Consider the following 20,424-nt stretch of genomic DNA (forward strand, 5'->3'; position numbering starts at 1 on the left):
GTGTGTTTAATTTGTGGAATTTAAATCTGGTCGTGTTGTGCGCAGGAGAAACGCTGCTAAGTCCGCTGGTGATGTGTGGCCCTCACGGACTCAAGTTCCTGAAGCCGGTGGAGCTGCGCTTACCTCACTGTGCGTCTATGACCCCTGATGGTTGGTCTTTTGCTCTAAAATCCTCCGACTCCTCGTCGGGTACGCTGTCCCCTCTCTGTCCTTTTGGGGTCTGTGGGCTGGCTTTGGTTGAAGAGGAGAGTTCACTGAGGGATTTGACTGTCACCTCTTCTGTTTTCCATACTCTGCCCACTTTTTCCTTTCTGCATGTGCTGCTCGGTGTCCTACTTTCACACCTCAAATCAGCTGCAATCACTGGGCTAAATAAAAACACTGCAGTGTTAATTATTCAACAAAAACTTAAAACCGTTGTGGCAAACGACTGTTTCCGTTTTTTGATTTGATGCTTTTTTTTTTTTATGCCAAAAGGATGTCACTATTTTCAACTTATTTGGTGTGATTTTTATTGAACAAATTGTACCCTGTATCATCTCTATTGAGACCACCTTTGGATTAAGTCTGAAATAAGAAGCCAAGTAGGGTCTCATAATGATGATGAAGAAAAACAACAACTTGTAATTCATGAATTCTCCGTGTTGAAAGCTTTTTTCACTCCTGTAGAGCAGCCCTGATATCCGAGAGGCCCCGTGTGACGATGAAAATGTCCCCGTTAAGACATTTTCTTTTTTGCTGATTTGACCCATCTGTCTCCTTGTACTAAGTTTTCCAAAATGTCTGAATGAGCTTGTGTGAGTAGAGTAACGTAATGAGCTGACCGCAGTCCAGTGTGAGTGGTGAGAACAGTTGCTCCATCACACAGCTTTCTGCCCGCCTGCCAGGTGCTTTCTTTTTGTTTGTAAGTATGTCGGATATGTTTATTCTGAGTATTGATATGGACACAAACACAGTCGGTACCACAGATCAGAGGGGAGTCTCATCCGTCATCCACGATGCACGGTAAACAGAACGCTGGGATTTCGGCTGCATGTGTTTAGTGTTCTGTGTTTTAGGAGCGAGAACGCGTCTCACACACACACACACAGAATCTCCCGCTGTGTGGCTCGTATGTGAGCGGATGGCCGCGGCTAAACTCCACACGCAAACGTCAGATATTATCTGATGTTTGTTTGTGAAAACGACTTTTTATAAGTTAAGTAAATCTCTAATTTAGTCGTGTGAATTCTGATCACGCACGCCATCAAATGAGCTAAAAATCAGCGACTTTAAAAACATTTCAGACATTTGAAGGTCTGAGACTTGTTTCACATGTAAGAATGAATCATTCCACACGGTTCAGTTGCATCAAAAATGGACCCGAACCCATTATACCACCATAGATGCGAAGAGGTTCTTGTTTTTTTTGTTTTTTTACCTTCTCCAACCATGGTGCTTCTACCTGAAATCAGAAACTTCTCCTTTAGTCTCATGTGCTCCCAAAACCTGTTTCCCCCAATGTCCTCCTTATTCCTTTGTGTGATCTTAAACTGCTGACAGGAAGTAGTTTCCTGTTTGCAGAGTAGTAACTAACATGGCAAAAGAGCAGTTCAGAGTCTGCTCCTTTACAAATCGCTCAGACGATTAGATGCACTTCCACAAACAAGTTGTGAAGATGACTTTGATGGATCTTTGTTCTTTGAGTGAAACAAGACTCCCGCCCGCTCGCAGGTGATTAAAGGCACCAGACTCTAACGTAACCTCTGGGATCAGCAGCTAATTTGAAGTTTCACACACACACGCTACTCCCGTTTGGTGATATCAGACCGTTTTTATTTATTATTCGTTACATTCTCTCGATCAACTTATAGGCTTCGCTGTGAAAAACCTTTTGCTAAAATGTGACAAATTATGAAGGTTTTTTTGGCACCACTGTGGACTTAAACATCCAACAAGAATTCCCGATAAACGCCGCATCAGTTTATATTTCATCATGTGAAAAGTCCTTTATGTTCTTGCACCGCCGCCAGTCTGTTTTTGCTTCGCTGTGTTTACGTTGCCTTTTGTTTTTCTGTGTCTTAATGTGTGAGCGAGGCTCTCCGGAAGCTGACGACGCGTTTTTTTTTGTTTGTTTGTTTGTTTTCCTGCAGGTGATCCTAAAACCTGGCAGAACAAATCTCTCCCAGGAGACCCAAACTACCTGGTGGGTGCAAACTGCGTGTCTGTGCTCATCGACCACTTCTGAAGAGGGCGACAGCTGGCCTGTTACTGAATGTGATTAAACAGGGGGCCCACCCCTCCTCCACGGCGGCGAGGCGCGCACCGCTCGCCGAAGTATGAACTCGATCCTCTCACATTGTTTACTGTGGCCAAAATTTCAAGAAAAAAAAAAAAGAAGGAAAACACGCACTCTCACTCCCACAAACGCACGAGGAGAGTCGGAGGAGTCCAGCAACTCTTGTTCGTTTCTTTTGTTTTTCGGTGCTTTCGAGGCTTGCAAAAAAAAAAGAAGATTTAAAAAGGAAAAAAACTATAAAATAAAAAAAAAAATAAAAAAATGAAGTTATCTAAACAAAGGAACTGAAGTTGGAATGCATGACCAGTGCCACAGACTGAATGATCTCATTTTGACATTTTTAGCTCATTTTGTAAAGGGTTAGAGCAGTGCAAAGGCAAGAGGAGGATTTTTTGGGGGAAAACTTATTTAATATTGCAACGGGATTTTTGTGTACTGTGTAAGACTTTAAAAAAATAATAATAATAATCACTCACAAACAGTAAAGTTTGTATATGCAAAACTTTTGTTTGTGAGTCCAGCGGTCATGCTTTTCACTTTTGAAGGATCTCTGAGGACTCGCCGAGCCCGACGTAGATTTAAATAAAAAAATAAATAAAAAAAGAATCTATTATAATAATAATAATAAAGAAGAATGAAGGTTAAGTATTAGTATCAGACGCCCGTTTTCGTTTGGACGGAGCACTCTGTGATTAAACTGCTGTTTTGTAGAGAAGTTTTATCGTAGATAAATATACTGACTTGATTTTACAAACTCCTGCTGTCTAGAGATCTATGCATGTGCTATGACTCAGGTCCAGAAGCCTGCTACTACTAAGTTCAACACACGAAAACCCCATCGTACACTGCAAGCAGTGATGCCTTATCTGCATATTAACTTTTCAGTGAAACTTTAACGAAAAAAAACACACACACATCGGATCCTTGAGTTGTAGCGGTCACCACGGAAAGGAAAAGCTGTCTCTGCATTTTTTTCTCATCAACCCGTGAAGATTTTAGCACACGAGAATAAATCGGGGGGCTGACGAAAAGGTATGCTTTCTTTTACTGCTATGCATATGAAGTCTGAGGAAATAACACAAAAGCTAGAAGATGTTTAAAATTGTGGCTGTACATACTGCTAGCATATGGCCTTGGTTCTCTGTAAATGAACTTTTGTACATCTTTGTTATTTTGTATAAAAGAGGAAAAAAAAAAAAAAAAAAAAAAAAAGAGGAAGCGGTCACATTGGTTATGTTTGTATTCTGGTTATACCCCTGAGCCTTGGAACTGACATAAGCAGTAATAAGTCCGACTTTTCTACCAACATATACACACACACAGACAGACACACTACGTAAGGCATTTTTAACTGTCAGAAAACCTTTTTATTCTTATTTACAAAATAGAGAAGTGCTTGGTTTAACTGATTTTAAAAGATGTACTTGAGGGGGGCTGCTGTGAAGAGTGGTCCCTTCCTTTATTTGTGATACTGGATGCTGTATTGTGTGCCCTGAAATGTATTTTTGTACTAATAGACAATTTATTATGGCACATCAGTACTATTTTTCTTTTGATATGACAACACTGCTTCAACCCAACACTAGTTTATTTTCCCGTGTGGCTGACATTGTTTTTATTTATTTTGGTTCAGTTTTCTTTCGGGTTTTTTTTTTTCATTTGCAACACATTTCTAAGTATACCACTGTATTACTAAATAAATTCATTTCTAAAGTAAATGTTCACTGGAGTGGAGTGTTGTGGGTTTCCAGATGTTTTGCATACAGCCACATACCCGAGGCATTTTTTCCCTCTGAGGACTCCTGCGAGTGTTCGGTTCGGGAGTCGGTGATTTACGGCTGCTCTAAGACGAACTCGGTGTGTAACTGAACAACTGAACAGTCGGATGGATCGTTCTGTTGTCCAGTTACAGAAAGTGTCCAGAAATATTTTCTGTTTTAAGTTTTTCTCACAAGTCTACGGGTCTGTAACCCTTCATAGCAAAATTTAAAAAAAAAAATAAAAAAAAAACATTTGAATTTTTTCCATCTGTAATATGAAGAATCCATTGCAGCCTTTAGACTTGTGGTTTGAGTCTCAGCAGGCTTTTAATATCTGGATTTTTGTAGGTTTTTTCCGCTCTTCCATCACGTGTCTGGATCACTGCCTTGAAGTCTCCGCAGACGTTCAGTGGTCTTTAAATCTGGCCTGTGGTTCTCTGTGGTGTCACGGCCTCGGCTTGTGGAACAAGTTTTCCTCATGGACAACTCTAGTAGTTGAGTTTCTCTCTGGCTCGGTTCTTTAAATGCAGTTTCCGGTTTTATTTTTCCCCTCAGAATGGCTGTCTGATGACACAGTGTTCCATACGCTATGGAAATTGATCATCGGAGGTTTCTCTAGTGGATTGTTCAGTTTTTTTTCATTTCGCTGAACGTTCTCTTTAAGAAAGCACTTTTGTCCGGTCTAACACTGGCAGCAGGTTTTCCCAGATTCGTTTCACCCGTGATCCAAACTTGGATCTAAGACGAGCAAACCGTAAAACTTGCACACGCCTCTGTGAGAAGCAACCCCCTCTATTTATTTTTTTTTTTTTAAAGAAGAGAACATTTAAAAAAATCACTTTACTTCTTCTGCTGGTGTTTGAAAATTAGTGACAAAGCCATCAGAGGTTCTGTAGGTTAATTATTTCACTAAAGACTCCCTAAGGTTACAAGAGCGCGAAACGTCAGCACGTGTGTGCCACTGTAAAAATCAGTTTTGACGCAGCACATCGGTGCATAACTACAGTTAAACTCACCACAGATTATACACCAAGGTACACAAAGGTCAGTATCCAAAGTTAATGCACATCCGTATAACATCATTAGTCAGAAGAAGCTGGTAATCAAAACAACAGTGAGACATTCGCTGTCAGCTTTATGGAATTTCTGAAACTGGAGAGGTGCACAGTCTGTTAAAATGGTCTCTTCAAACAAGATGCGATGTGTCAAAAGTCTGTCCCTGAGATTAGTTGGCTGTTAATGTCCATTAATATGCAGCTTTAACTACTTTAGTTTCTGTGTTAGAGTTTGACTTCCCTCGAAGCGATTGCTCTGTGGATCTCCTCCGTCATGGGGACATAAGTCTTTTTCTCAGGATCCAGGAAATATAACGGATCTTCGACGAGGGCCGGGTTGAATCCCTCCTCCACCAGCCTCACCTTCTTCATCTTGAACGTTCCCGTCATCTCCAGGCAGGGCTGCAAAACAATGGTCACAGATTTTATCCCATCTTAGCAGCAGCGATTCAAGCCAATCACATTATCAGCCGGGCATCTCCGATCCACAAGTGGTTCCTTTGTTTGCGTCTCGATAATCGCTTAGTTTCGTAAGACTGCTAATGTGCCAAACGAGACAGATCAATTGCTTCACGATGAAACCTGAAGGAGCCTGAAAGCATCCTTGCTTTCGCTGTATTTGTATTCTGACTCTGTGCTTAATGAGTAAACCAGGATGTCCTGCCACACAGGGTTCTGTTGTGGTGGAACCGAGGAGACCAATGAACCATAAAATTCACCGTTCGTGGAGCACACTGGACAAAGTGGCGACGCTCGCCGTTCAAATCGAACTGTCACCACAAACAAAACGTGGTTTCATTCGGGCCTTTATTTAGTAAAATGAAGAGCATCTGAAAGTGGCCAACATCAGCCGAGGGAGACGTGCTTACAGTGAGAATATGGATGATGCAACAGATTAAAAGCAGTGACCCTGTCATGGAGTCATGGAGGTGTGGAGAGAGGAGCTGTTCAGTGGTTCATATCTCTTTAATATATCATCTCTCTTTGTTCAGTGTTCACTGTGGTGCTGCCAATATACGTTTATCTCACATGCAGAGATGTTCATAACTTCCAGCATTTTTCTCATTTTATCAATGGGCCCGTTTCAGCCGATTGTGTCTGAGGTCACAATCAGCCCGGGCAACATTTATCAAACAGATGGTGTTATGCCGAGAAGTGCATCCCCATTCGCTGGAGCGCGCGTAAACCGGTTCAGGTGTAGATCATTACATTTATCCAGTAAAGTTACAGTGATAATATTGAGCTGACAATGGTGTTTCATTAGTTCATCTTTTTTCTCATTTCTTCACATAGATGAATAATACATGTACACTTATGATAATCTGACAATGTCACAGTTTATAGCATCTCTTTCACCTATTATTACATTATTGTACAGATATTCCAAAGTAAGGGCCGTGACTAACACTTTTGTAGTAAGACGGTTGGAGATATTTTCTATTAACAATCTTTAAGATTAAGATCCGATTTATTGGTCATGCATGCATGCATACACACGAAATTTGTCCTCCGCTTTTAACCCATCCAGTTTGGCATCTGTTGATACACACATGCACAGGTACTCAAATACACGTACCTTACGGAGCATCCAGACAACTCAGCCGACACCCACTACAGGATTACTCAGTGATCCCAGGATTAAGACTAAAGGTCACGCAGCTTTGCCATCAGCTCATTTAAACCAGAGCCTAAATAAATTAGATTGCCGCGGCTTTAAAAATCATCTAAAAGAAATATAAAATAATAACCACCTTAAACGCATGTAAAAAAAAAAACCACATAAAACCCTTTTTTTGTGTTTAAATGTAATTCATCGCCTCTGTACAGCTTATAGTTTGAAGGGTTCTATATGACTAAACCTCACAAGTGTAGACATGCAGCAAAATACTTTATATTCACCTGAATCCGGATGAATCTGGGTCTTGCGTAAGCTGGGAGGTAGTCGACGACCTGTTTGTAGGTGTCTGAACAGTCGAAGTCTGCTCCTTCCCTCAGAGTGACAGCTGCCATGCCGATCCGCCCCTCGTGACCTGCTCAGCATTCAACGGCATCAGTCAGAGGTCATTTTTTTTTCTCCCTTTGTTGCTTAAAGGGCCTGTAAAATATATCTACAAGACTCCGTGTGGTGTTTTACCTTCAACTTTAACACCATAAACGTTTGCTTCAAAGATGCAACGAGCCATCGTGAGAGTGTCTGCAACCTCGGACGTGGCGACGTTCTCGCCTTTCCATCTGTTGCAGACGGCAAGCAAACCAGCAAAGATTAGACAAGCGACACAAAAGGATGACTAAACAAAAAAAAAAAAAAAGGGCTATGGATCAGTGCGAGCAGGTTACTCGGTCGTCACAGAATCAGTCAAACTTACCTGAACGTGTCACCGACTCGATCCTGGAAGTACACAAACTTTTCATGGTCAAACCGAAGCAGATCGCCGGTGTTGAAGTACAGGTCGCCCTTTTTTAAGACGTCGCCAAGCCGTTTCTTCTCCGTCTGCTGCTTGTTACCAGCATACCCAACAAAGGGAGACCTCTGAGTTATCTTTCCAACTAAAAGCCCAGTTTCACCTGTTCAGGACACAAGAGCGACCAAACATAATGTTTACAATGTGTTGACAATAACTTTTTAACCACAAAAAGGTTATTTTGCTCCCGCGTTTTGTTGTCGATTCACCTGTGGCTGCTTCAATGCATAGACCCTCAGAGTTTCTGATGGGCTCTTCCCTCTCGAAGTTAAACTTGATCAACGTATAGGGGAAGAAAAACTGGGAGGAACAAAGAAAACGCTCATCAGTTACACTGTGACTGCAGGGGTCTGGCTTTGAGATGTACTCAAGGCAAGGCAAGTTTATTTGTACAGCACAATTCAACAACAAGGTGATTCAAAATGCTTTACAGTGACATTAAAACAGAAATAAAAAGCACGATTTAAAATTTAAACAAAAAAGAAAGAAATAAGAACAATAGATAAAATCAGAGTTAAAATATGATTGAGTTTTGAAACTCAAGCTTCTGATTTGGAGCTTGAGTTTCAAATGCAGCTGGAAATAGGTGTGTCTTCAACCTGGACTTAAATACACTGAGTGTTTCAGCTGATCTGAGGCTTTCTGGGAGTTTGTTTCTGGAAGACCGGATCCAGATGACCTGAGGGGTCTGGAAGGTTCGTACTGGGTCAGGAGGTCACTGGTGTTACTCAAACACTAACATCAAAAAGCCCTCCTGTATTCTCCACTAATCTCAGTTTGCAGTGTGAGGTAAAGCTGAGCTGATGCCGGTGAACGTCTTTGTAACCACACAGGAACCAAAGTGTTGGACACCTTTTCAGAGTATAATTGACTCTGGGAAAAAATATCATCATGTTGGCCAATAGTCTTCTGCCATTTGTCTGCATTTATATTCTGAACCGAGCTCTGATATCAGAACATATTGGCTAACATACAGTACAGAGCAAGAGTATTGAGCCACCTCTAATTTCTTCACATTTTGAACTTCCAACTGGCAGATGTTTGCCAGGCATAAAACAGTATTTCTGCACCAAAAAGGGGATTCCCAAAGAGCTATTTCTCTTTATGCCAAGTTTTTGGCATATCTCAGCATGGTGTGCAGTGTGTCTTTAAAACAATTGAGGAAATTGGACAAGTGGAGGACAAAAGAAGAAGTGTCATCTCTTAAAAAAAAAAAAAAAAAAAAAAATCTACTGTGGATGAATAGTATCTGAAAGTGATTATTTTAAGACATCCAGCAAAGACCTGACACAGGATGCATCTGGACCTTCAGTTGATCCATCTGCTGTTGGCCCAAGCCTCATCAGAAACGGTCTCCATGGAAGGGTGGCTGACAAGAAGTCATTCTCAGGGAGGGTAAACAGGGAGAAAAGGCTGAGGTACGCCAAATGACACAAGAAGTGGACTGAAAATCAGTGGCTTATGGAGGGATGAATCCTCCTGGTCCAAAGCACGGACCCCAACATTACTGAAGCAGTGTGGGATCATCCTGACAGAGAGCGGAACAAAAGGCAGCCCACATCCAAAGAAGAGCTTTGGGATGTCCTTCAAGAAGCCTTGAGAACTATTCCTGTTGACTACTTAAAGAAAGGACAGAAAGCTTGTCCAAGAGGGTTCAGGCTGTGTTGAAGAATAAAGGTGGTCGTACCTAATACGGAAGTTCTTACCCTTTTATATTGGCTTTCCATCTACGTTGATACATGTTTCAACAAACTGCTGCACCTAATTTCGGTTTTCCTGGCGATATGTAAAAGAAAACTCAAGGTTTGGCACAGTGCTGTCCACAGTGATTCTGATTAATAGTCAGACTCTTCCTTTGCCACTTCTGCTATATGGTCGATTCTTTTACAGTGAAAGGTCGACAAGACAAGCCTGCGCAGATGTCAGAGCCGTGACAAATCTTAAACATCTCGGTGTTCTTCGCTAAACTCAGCTACAGTTGGACTAAAAACAATTAAACGTGAACTAATCGAGACTATAAAATGTGATCCACGGCACATCAACAGTTACTGAGATTTTTTTGGTTGTGAATCAAAGTATTCCTATAAACATATCCGTCTTTGAATATGTGGACTCTGTAGGCAAGGGAAAGGATTTTGGCACCAGAAGCTTTCTGTTTGCTGTATGTGTGGGCAGCAAAGACTTAATCACAATTGAGCAGGCTTTCATTCCATGTAGGAAAGGGGTCAATGTGGAGAGCTCAATAGGAGGTATCAACTGGCCAGAACTGGAAACTCTAAACCATCGACTGGAGCTGCACTGTTTGCACGGATAAAAACAGCAGACTTGCTTCCTGTTCCTACCTTGTGCAAAAAATTGACCCGTCCCACAGCCCCGATCTTGGATGTGTAATTGATGAAGCCGATGTTTCCCTCTGTGGCAGCGTACAACTCTCTGACTTTGATGTCCCCGAAGCGATTCAGAAACTCAGACCAGACGTCGCTTCGGACTCCGTTGCCGATGGCGATTCTAACTTTGTGGTCCTTCTCATTTTCTCTCTGCAAAATGACAAATTTTCAAATTTGAGTCGTGCGCACACACCCACCGTTAGAGCAGAGATAGCAGCAACTCGACCCGGACTCCTTTACCTTGGGCGTGTTGCAGAGATAGCGCAGTGTTTCACCAATGTATTGCATCACTGTCACATCATACTTCCGGCAGTCGTCCCAGAACTGAGAGGCAGAAAACTTTCTCCTCAGAACGATGGTTATACCTGCAATTAACAGCGTGTCACACCACCTTTATCTCTCTCGACCGCTTTTGTTCGCAGTGTTCATGTTGCTCTTGTACTCGTGAGGATTTAAAGGATCATTACCTCTCTCAATGGCTCCGGCCGTCCCGATCAGGAAGCCTGCGCTGTGATAGAGCGGCAGGTTGATGTAGAAGATGTCCTCTGGTGTGACTCCACATGCTCCCTGGAGGAAGGAGGCGGCCCACACCCTCTCGTGGGTGAGAACAGCTGCTTTAGGCAAACCTTCCACGGTCAGAGAACAATAAAACATTCAGTGCTTTGCTCGCGACCTAAAAAAAAACCAACTAATTTCTGTAGTATGATCCACTTCTGTTGTGCACATTTTCAAAGCTACACCAGTCAATATTTCTGTGACAACGATGAATAAAACCATGGCCTCATCGCTCAACTCATTGCTCGGGTTTAACAGCCTGTAAATTCAACATTCTTATTCACGCCCGCTGCTCACACAGCCACGTTTTCCAGGTAAGCAGCTGTTGTACACACTCACTGTGCATTACCTGCGCAGCACCAAGCAGCAAGAGGACAAAGTTAGCAACTAGCTGGTGACCATAACAGAGCATTTAGCATCTAAAGAGCCAGAAATGTTCAGTAGGAACTGATGCCATCGACTACAATCTACATAGAAGCGTCATCACTGCTCCAGGTCAGGCGGACGTCTAATAGGAAACTGCTTCCTTACACTGTTGGTGTATTAAAGCTTTTTGTGCTCCCACAAGCAAGTGCATGCATTAGTTTTTGTTTTTTTCGCCCATGCTGGGTTCAGTCGCTGAGCAAGACACGAGCCGCTCCCAGCAAATTCTTGTTGAATGAGTAGACTTTGATATCTGATCTGATTAAACTGATCGGTAAGTCACACACTCAAGTGTTTCTGTCAGGAGTGAACAAACAGAATAATGAACCGATTCGCAGAGGTGGAAAGTAACGAATTACATTACTCGCGTTACTGTAATTGAGTAGCTTTTTTGTGTACTTGTACTTTTTTAACTACTTTTTAAAATGTGTAATTTTACTCTTACTTAAGTACATTTTCTTTCAAGTAATGTACTTCGGTACATTTTACAGCACAAGCGTTACTGAGTAAAAAAAAATTCGCGTTCTGGTAATGAATTATTATGGGATGCAAATACTGAACGTTGTGCCCCTGCGCCGGTATGGCTCTAGAATTCTAGCCTACTATAAAGAGTGTTGGCGCGTGCGAATTGTCACTCACTCAGACAAGGATGGCAGAGTCAGACATGGAGGCGGACAATGGAAATACGGAGAGCAGTTCTTCTGACCTAGTGCACCCCTGGCCCTATCTGAGTAAGATGTTTAGCTTCACGGAAAAACGGGGTGATAGTTATGTTATGGAGTGCACACTATGTGTACCAAAGAAGTCCAAAATTTCGGCTTACAAGAATTCGACATCTAATCTGCGTAAGCACGTTGAGGTAAGTCATGTTTCTCGTTCCCTTTCCATGTTTAAACTGACAAGGCTAGGAGTCCTAGCCATGTCCCGAAAACTGTGTATGATACTGCTAATATAATATTTAATTAGCAACCTGTTGTTGGCACTGTAACGGCAATTAGCTATGCCAACTAATGTGCTTATTCAGCTGGCTAATAGTTTGAGCACGTCCGCTTGCTAACCTGCCGTTATCCGTCTTACCCACTGACCTCGAGAACTAATGGTCCTACCACATATACGTCCATCAGGCCAGAAAGAATATTAAACAAAACAAATAAGCCCAATGTTTGAATTGATAACCGCAGATTTGTAAACTGTCAGGGGTAGCCAATGACGATTTTCGGTGATGAAACCAACTGTCTTTGTAGAAAAACAAACACCTTATTCTACGGTCAGGGCCGCTGACAGCCCCGACAGGACAAAATCAAACATTTGACACAAATATTTGTGTCCTTTTTGCAGTTCGTATCCCAACACTGATCTAATCTTAGACATGGTGGCTCACTTACAGCCGTCCATGCATCTAAAACTCAAGTTAGCACCACACATCATACACACAATGCATCCCACGAGTGAGACCAAAGTACAGTAAGTTTTGCAGCCAAGTATGTTTATTACTGGAAATTCAAACTGGCGGACGTGGAGAAGATCCACCTTTTTATTATATGTATGACAAGTGCACCTTTCCAAGTTTATAATGAATACTGTACTTACATAGAAATTGACAGTGCTGCAAAATACACATGAAAAAGTTTAGTTTAGTTTAGCTTAGATTAGTTTAGTTCAATGTTTATTTGACAGTGCACAACATGCAATTGAGCCAGATTATAGCCACAAGGCTAATTTTCATCTGTAGTCCCTGGACAGGAATTGATATAAAGTTGATATAGAGTTCTGGAAATAAACTACTTACTACTCTACCTGGGCCCGGGACAAATTACTCCTTTGTCCCCCCCTGTTGGCTTCCCTGCCCCCTACTTGGTTGATGATCTACAGTCATGTTGTCTTTAAATGATTCTGTCCAATTTAACACAGCCAGGAGTCAGTGTCAGCCTCCACAGTACAAGGGGAGACAAACAGGTATGTTGTCCCAGGCCCAGGGCCCCAAGGAGAGCGGGGGCCCATGCAGAATTGGGTCCTCATTACATTGTATGTACTGAGAGGGGGGGACCTTTCATATGATTTTGTACTGTAAATAGCCAGCCACCTATGGCCAATGTTGATTTTCTGAAGAGGTGAGAGTGATTCAGTGATTAAGTATGACACCTGATCTGTGTATTTGTGTATTCATTTTCCACATTATTTCCTTTTGGTGACATTCCTTTAAATAAAACATCTTGGTTGATATGTATGGGTTTGTGATTGATTATTGTAATTGATATGTAAGGGTTTTGATTCCCGACCCACCAGGGAGGTGGTGGAAGTATTTAATTAATGCTCTCGACCATCCTCCCCCATGACTGAGGTACCCTGAGCATGGTACCGTCTCACTGCACTGCTGCCTTGGGGCGCCATTTGGGGCTGCCCCCTTGCATGGGTGAGGTATAAATGCAATTTTGTTGTGTGCAGTGAACACTGTGTGCTGTGTCACAATGACAATGGGAATTTGCCAGGTGGGCTTTCGATGTCCCATGTGGGCTTCACAGTAGAGGCAGAAAACACAGATTGTGAAAAAGTAACTTTTTACTTTTACTCAAAGTACATTTTAAATTATTTACTTTTTACTTTTACTTGAGTAGATTTTTTGACTGGTAAATATACTTGTACTTGAGTACAATTTCAACAGAGTAACAGTACTTGTACTTGAGTAAAATATTTTTGTACTCTTTCCACCTCTGCCGATTCGTCAGTGCAGCATGGGAGTGCGCAAGTTCTCCCAGCCTGTTAAATGCGTGCAAGAGCTTCCAAATCCATGTCCCCACTTTGATTAAAGAGGTGTATTTACAAGGGGAACACAATAAATACAAAATAATCGTTTCGCTTTACAAAGTGAGATCGACCTCTTCGCGCCACATGTGATTTGTGACTTTAACTTGAGAGAATTTCAGTATTTGTTTCTCAGACTTTTAATCCAAAGGAAAATGTAAGTGTTTCCTTATAAATGAGTTAGTTTTCAAAATGTAACTTTCTGCCCCTTAGCCTCACATTGAAAAACAAATTCAAATTCAAATTCAAATTCAACTTTGATCTTGGAAGTTAAGCACGCTGTTAAATATTCCTGCGGGTATCACTTTTCTGGTGGTTTCATGCATCGGCGAGGCGCGTAAACACATACCTGTGAGCGGTGCCACCACTCCACTGAACTACAGGGGATAATGCACCGAGATATTTTCTGCAATGTACCAACAGAGGCAGGAAAGAAGAACACTGACCAGGATGTAAACAATGCAGGCTTCAGACTTAGAAGAAATTCCCTTTGAGAGTTATGAGAAAGGAAATGCTTTTACTGAAATTTTTTTTTAAGATACAAACAGTCCCAATTCTTAAAACTTTACGTAAATCAAATTTTGTTTGTTTACGGGAAAACTCCAAAGTTGGACATATTTTTTAAACTCTAAGGCAAACTGTCAGCCAACCTGGTGGCGTTGAACGCCTACCCCCACTGTATTCAATGGACACTTCTCAGAAACACAATCCAAGAACACTAAGGTTAGATCCCCAAAAAATGGCCTCAGTTCAACCGAAACCTCTTTGTTAAACAGACCTGCCCATCCAGTTTTCAGACTAACCGTCAGTCAGACGTATTTAATGACCCGACACCTGATCGCCATAATGAGTGTGCTTTACTGGTGTACCTGTGGTGCCGGACGTGTAGATGTAGAGAGCAGTGCTCTTGATGTTGATGTTGCTCCGAAGGTCCGGGGACAGCGGCTCATCTGAGGCCTGGGAAATTTTGCCCGACAAAGCGCTGATGCCCTGCACGCTGCTGCTGTCCGACAGGAGGTACACACCGATGCCCTGCTCTCTCAGCGTTGGCAAAACCTCCTCCACAGCATCCTGCAGCTCTGCAAAAACAGAAAAGCATTCAGTCTCACACACACAGTGTCAAGAGCTCGGTGTTGCGCAATGCTGCACGTGTTGGCCCGTATCATGTTACCAGACCCCCACTGGGATAGGAGCACGTGGTGCAGGAGATTCAGCATAAATGGACGCATTGCTCAGCAGAGACACTAAACCGGAGCACAGGTAATGTTTCCAGGGTGGAACGTTACTTCAAATGAACTCCTCAGAAATGCACGTGTGATTAGGGCAAAGTCTTTTGTTCCTTGATCCTGCACTCATCTCTACCAACACATGTGAAGTGTTTTCACATCTTTTCTTCTGGGGTGGTTTGTTATTCGGGCTGGAGCTTACACGTCAGAGGAGAAATAACACATTAAGGCATCTTCGAGGCGTCCGTATAAATCACATTTCTTGCATATGCAAATAATGATAATCGTTTTAGTTTTAGGTCTCTCCAATAAAACACAATTTTGCACAGCGCAGTGAACAAGCGACTCGTGCAGCTTTCGTCCTCTTGATCTTACGCCACACCTCCGGGGCAGATTAAATCAATAGCAGCCTTTGAGCTGAGCCCTGGGCTTTGTTAATGATTGATTAGTGCTGATCTCTGATTAGCTCAGATCTATTACGAAGCAGAGTAGTCCTGCGTGGATTGAAAGTCTTCGAACCTGCGGGCAGCACATTACTGCAGTGGCAGGTGGCGACAGAAACTACACTCTGTAGTTTACTCTGCAGCAGCTGAAGCGCATGAACAAGTGAGGCAAAGCAGAGAAATGCCCCTTGGACCCGGTTGAACGTTTCCTCTTTTCCACCAACATAAAAAGGCCCATGTCTGGGTTGGAGGGCCTAATTTGCAAAGTGTTTCCACTAAAACTAGGGAAAATGCTGGTTGGTTTGCTTGACAACACCGAGGTTTTCAAGAATCTTAAGTGGAACCGATTCAAAAAGCAAGGATAAACTGGTCTAAAAGTGGTACATTTGGCATTAAACCTGCATTGATCTATATAAAGCACATTAGTTTGGTAAAAATTCAACATGAATTAAGAACAGAACAAGAAATAATAACGATTGGCGCTACACCTAAACTAATTTTGAGGTCCTGGGTCAAAATCTAACCTTTAACCTCTACAAGTCATTCCAGCAACTGATTGAGAAACATAATGTTTCTCAATGCTTCCTATGTCAGTGGAACATCTCATCAATCATTACCTCTAAGGTAAATACATCAGAAAGAAAAGTAACAAAACAACATCTGGATTTTTCATTTGCTCCATCTCCATTTAACTCCAATTTCAGTACGAGTATTAGAAGTATTCGCTAAATGCATTGATTCAACCCCCTGCCACACACACATTACCAGTCTGCTGTCATACTGCTGAGACTTTAGCAGTTTGCTTACTAACTGGGGTCAGGGCCCAAGTAGTCCCATGATCAATGTGACAAGATGAGAAGTACAACCATCACACATTACTTGGATTTCAATACATTTTAACATGTTCACAGGGTTTGTACGTTTTAACTTGCTGACAACTCCGGTCCATGAAATGTGACAAGATGTCCTTTCTGGACGGTGCTTTTCCAAGGGGCCACATGCTCAAAAGTTGGGGGGTCGGCACTTGTTTGTTTAAGCTCACAAGCTTACCAACTTAAATGGCTGAATTAACAAAAATGACCTCAACAGAATAAATAATAATAATAATAATAATACGAATAAGTGCTGTGTTCCTTATACTTCTCACGCATGTGGGCAACAAGCAAGTGAAAGAACCCTTGTTGGAGGAGGCTGCCCCCCTAAATCCTGACCTGGAGAGACGATGATCACTTTGGCCCCGCAGCAGGAAAAGCAGTGCAGCAGGGACTTGGATCTGATGTTGAAGTTGAGCAGCGCAGCCGGGCAGCCCAGTTTGGCCAAACCGAGCCAAGTCCACACGTAGCACGGCTCGTTGGGCAGGAACAGGGCGACGGCGTCCCCCTCCTTGAGCCGGGCTTCAGCCTGCAGAGCTCTGGCCACCTTGTTGCTCTGTTTGTCCACATCGCCATAGGAATACGCGCGACCTTCAAAGTGCAGGAGGATCTTAGCGGGGTGTCTCTTCGCCGCGTCCAAGAAGCAGTCCAGTATGCTGTAAAAGGGTTTGCTTCTCTTGTATTTGATCAGTCTGATGCCGAGTTTGAGGCTCCTCGTGATGAACGCGTAGTCGTCGCTGAAGTAAGGGCAAAACGTCCTGATGTATGAATACAGCAGAATAGCCAATCCGGCTAAAACAGTGAAGCACATGTACATTTTGCAGAGAGCAGCGCAGCAGCCAGAAGAGGTGGAAATGGTGCAGCTTCTCCGTGAAATCTGTGACAAAGTTCACTCGCTGGGTTCGGGGCGGCGCTCAGCTCTGGCACCGACCCCCTCCTTCGTTCAGGGGAATGTTCTCCAGTTGCCAGATCGGCTGTTTCCACATCCAACCTGCACCGATTATTTAACGCTTATATTTCGTGTGTGCGGTTTGCTCATGTTGTGACAGGCTGCCTGTGTTTACAACAAACGAGTGCTGTTGCGCAACGCTTTCAACTGGCGCAAAATAAAAGACGTGCAGGGAGGGTGGCTGGGGGGCGCTTCATCTCGCCGCTGCAAACGAACTGAGAGCTGAACAGCTTGTTACTTCTAAATGCAAGCGGGGTTGAGAAGACTGGGACCCCATTCGTGTACAATGGCCCTCAAACAAGAACCAGACGTCATTTAGTGCGCAAATGGCAACCCTCATCAAGAGCTCTCAGCCTGAGCGGCGGCGGCGGCGGCGGCGGTGGGCGTGTGGCCCCTCAGCTCAGCTGTGTTCGTCTGCTGATTTATGGGGAGGAGCGCAGCTACTGTTACACAAGCTTTTACTGTGTTCCCAAATAACACCCATGCTGTCCTGGTCCGATGGCGCGAGCAGAAACACGCAGCCCGTTCAGTTTTTATGGGATTGAGTAAAAGTTCTGGGACACTGTTCTTTTTGTCATATGGCACAACAACAACAAACGAAGAAGTAAAAGCACAGAACACATTACAAAAGGCCACATTTCAGGAAATGAAACAGCCAAAACAAGAAACACACACACAAAAAAAATCCCGAATCAGTGAAAGATGCAACAAATTATTTTGCTGCTTTTTGTCTTTTTGTAGCTCAGGGACACCACAACCAGTGGTGTAGCGGTCCCTGGAGAAGTGGGTATACTCTCAATTTTGCCCCAATTTTTTCCAGTCCAGAAAAATTAACCGTTTTAGATCCAGTGACATGTAAGACTACTCTATTTAATTTTCCCAAAAATCTGTCAGTAGTATTTACTCACTATTACAAATTATCATGACTTGATCAGGTGCAGCTTGCATTAATGTAAAATATATTCAACATGAGGCAAACATGGTGTTTCAGGTCATTTTTCAGCATTTATTTAAATAAAATACTTAAAATCTGAAGTTGACAATACATTCTTGTTCATATTTTACCATATTTCACCAAAAATGCTTCCCTTCCAAACTTCAATACCAATCAGATAAACTCAAAAGTGCACTCTCGTAACATTGAAACAAACTATTTACTTTTCAATAGCTGAACACTATTCCAGCATACTTTGTTAGATATACAGAATATAAATATAACTGAAAATATTGAATATAATTTTTTTTGGATGAATGTTATTTTAACACATTCAACAAAATCTGGATTTAAAGTTGCAGTCGGCAACTTTTTTTTAGTCATATTAGCTTGAACTGTCATGGGATTCTGGAAGTAGAATATTAAATAGTCTGTTTAGGAAAAATAACGAAATCTGTAGCTCCCTCCCTCTGAAGCCTGTAATCATGAAATAGGCCAGCCTGCTCTGATTAGTCAGCTGGGCTGAAGACACCAGTTACACACCTTAACCCTGTTCTATGAGTACAGGCAAAACTCCGTGCTGTTGACTCCTAACAGTGTTTTTCCATAATTATAACATGAAATGGGACAGCCCAGGGGGGGGGGGGGGGGGGTTATACGTCAGTTGTATTACCAAGCAAGTCAAGTCCAAGCTGATATCATCCGGTGACGTGGGAATGCTGGAATGCTGTTACCATCTCAGAAATGACCATTTAATTTACATACTGTATCATCAGGGAATGTTGGCAGTGACCTAGAAACACATTAACACACACACACACACACACACACACATATACATACATACGGCATTGTAACACACTACAACTTATATAAAAAATGTGTTTGGTTAACATTATTTTTCACTTTGCACCCTGTGCCCACCTGTTCTTTACTTCCTCCGGCAGCTGCTTTAGAAAATCTGTGTCCAAATTCAGGGGGCAGGATCCTCTGAAGGGAAGTGCACACCAACATCGGTCCTCCAGAAGACTTGAAAGACAAGATAAACCTGCTCCTCTTGACCACCTGGGTGTCAAAGTCTACATCGAGCACCCTTGTGACGTCAGCTGACCTGCAAAGTGTAAATACCACCGAGAATCTGAAGCGAGTTCCACGAGCCCAGAGTTTAAAGTATGAGCTGCTCCCCTGCACGGGACGACTGGCAAACAGTCGGCCTGTCGAGTTAATGATAAATTTGTCATTTTTTGTTTTATGAAAATCTGAGCGATTCGTGACATTTTGGAATTGGAAGCTGGACACACACTAAAATGTGACAAATACGATGATGCCATAAGGGAGTTTCTGACTTAACATGTAGTAATTAAGTGTAGTAGCAAATAGAATCACATGCAGAAAGTAAGCAATATGAGCTTTGATTGAAAACCCATTTGTGATCCATGAGAACCAGTGGTCACGTTTAGAGCCCTATCCGGTCAAGCCCCGGCACACATTGCAGATCTTTTAGCTATCCACTCCCCTTCTAGCAGTCTGAGGTCAGCTGGGCAAAGACTGCTGGTGGTTCCATGGACCCATTTTATGTCTTGAGGGGACTTAAAGGCTTTTAAAGCCCCCAGACTTTGCAGCGCTTTTACGCTGATAGTGTTGAAGCTTTTAAAAAGCAGTTCAAAACCCTTCTATTTAGGCAGGCTTGTAATCAGACGAGGACTTGGTTTTATGCTGTATGTTCCGTTTGCCCTCATCTCCCTTCTGTCTTATCTCCTGTGCTCTTGTGCTTTTAAATGTGACCGCTTTTTATTCTTTGCTTTCATCTGACTTTTTGACTATTGCAAAGCACTTTGTGGCTTTTAATCTGCTACATACACTAACTTTACTTGAATTGTTTTCCAAATACTGAAAGCGGGACTCTTTTTCATAGGGGGTGAAAGGTGAAATTGTTCAGCTGTGCAGTGGTAGTGACCTGCCACTTCAATTCAACACGCAGTCACAGCATCAAAACAACAGGACAGCTGAGGGGATGTATGCACTCAGGATTTTAAGCTTCACCTTTAAAGACGAGTCAAAGACAACACAATCCTGAAAGATGAAATTCTCTTCCTGAGCAGCAGGTCACCAGTGTTGGAGTGCACGCCTCCTTTGTTCCTCTCAGTCTGCTGCAGACATAAACAGAGAACAGACACTTTCACGATACTTCTCACGCTGCTGACCAAAGTCAAACATGTTATCTGTAGAGATGGTGAACGTAAATTCACAGTGTTTGAAAATGTTCTGAATATGAAAA

General features: G+C 42.6%; 2 protein-coding genes across 12 annotated transcripts in view; one reads left to right on the forward strand and one right to left on the reverse strand.

Moving 5' to 3' along the window:
* Positions 1 to 4,004, forward strand: part of tjp1b (tight junction protein 1b) — a 56,892-nt gene extending 52,888 nt beyond the window's left edge. For 4 of the 11 annotated variants that reach the window (XM_075470085.1, XM_075470088.1, XM_075470089.1 and 1 more), the window contains exons 27-28: positions 46 to 189; positions 2,133 to 4,003. In XM_075470085.1, coding sequence (XP_075326200.1) covers positions 46 to 189; positions 2,133 to 2,227 — 239 coding nt within the window. In that variant the 3' untranslated portion in view covers positions 2,228 to 4,003. Of the gene's footprint in view, positions 1 to 45; positions 190 to 2,132 lie in introns of all 11 variants that reach the window. The other 7 variants (XM_075470079.1, XM_075470080.1, XM_075470081.1 and 4 more) reach the window with 4 other exon arrangements.
* Positions 4,005 to 4,863: 859 nt separating this feature from the next.
* Positions 4,864 to 17,338, reverse strand: slc27a2 (solute carrier family 27 member 2). Its single transcript, XM_075470092.1, has 10 exons — positions 16,603 to 17,338; positions 14,592 to 14,801; positions 10,410 to 10,568; positions 10,183 to 10,307; positions 9,898 to 10,092; positions 7,765 to 7,855; positions 7,460 to 7,658; positions 7,228 to 7,325; positions 6,993 to 7,123; positions 4,864 to 5,495 (listed from the first exon to the last, which is right to left on the reverse strand). The coding sequence occupies exons 1-10, from the start codon at positions 17,078 to 17,080 to the stop codon at positions 5,319 to 5,321; spliced, it is 1,863 nt and encodes a 620-aa protein (XP_075326207.1). The 5' UTR covers positions 17,081 to 17,338; the 3' UTR covers positions 4,864 to 5,318.
* Positions 17,339 to 20,424: the final 3,086 nt, after the last annotated feature.

This window comes from Odontesthes bonariensis, chromosome 7 (genome assembly GCF_027942865.1).
Source record: "Odontesthes bonariensis isolate fOdoBon6 chromosome 7, fOdoBon6.hap1, whole genome shotgun sequence".
NCBI classification, from domain to species: Eukaryota; Metazoa; Chordata; class Actinopteri; order Atheriniformes; family Atherinopsidae; genus Odontesthes; species Odontesthes bonariensis.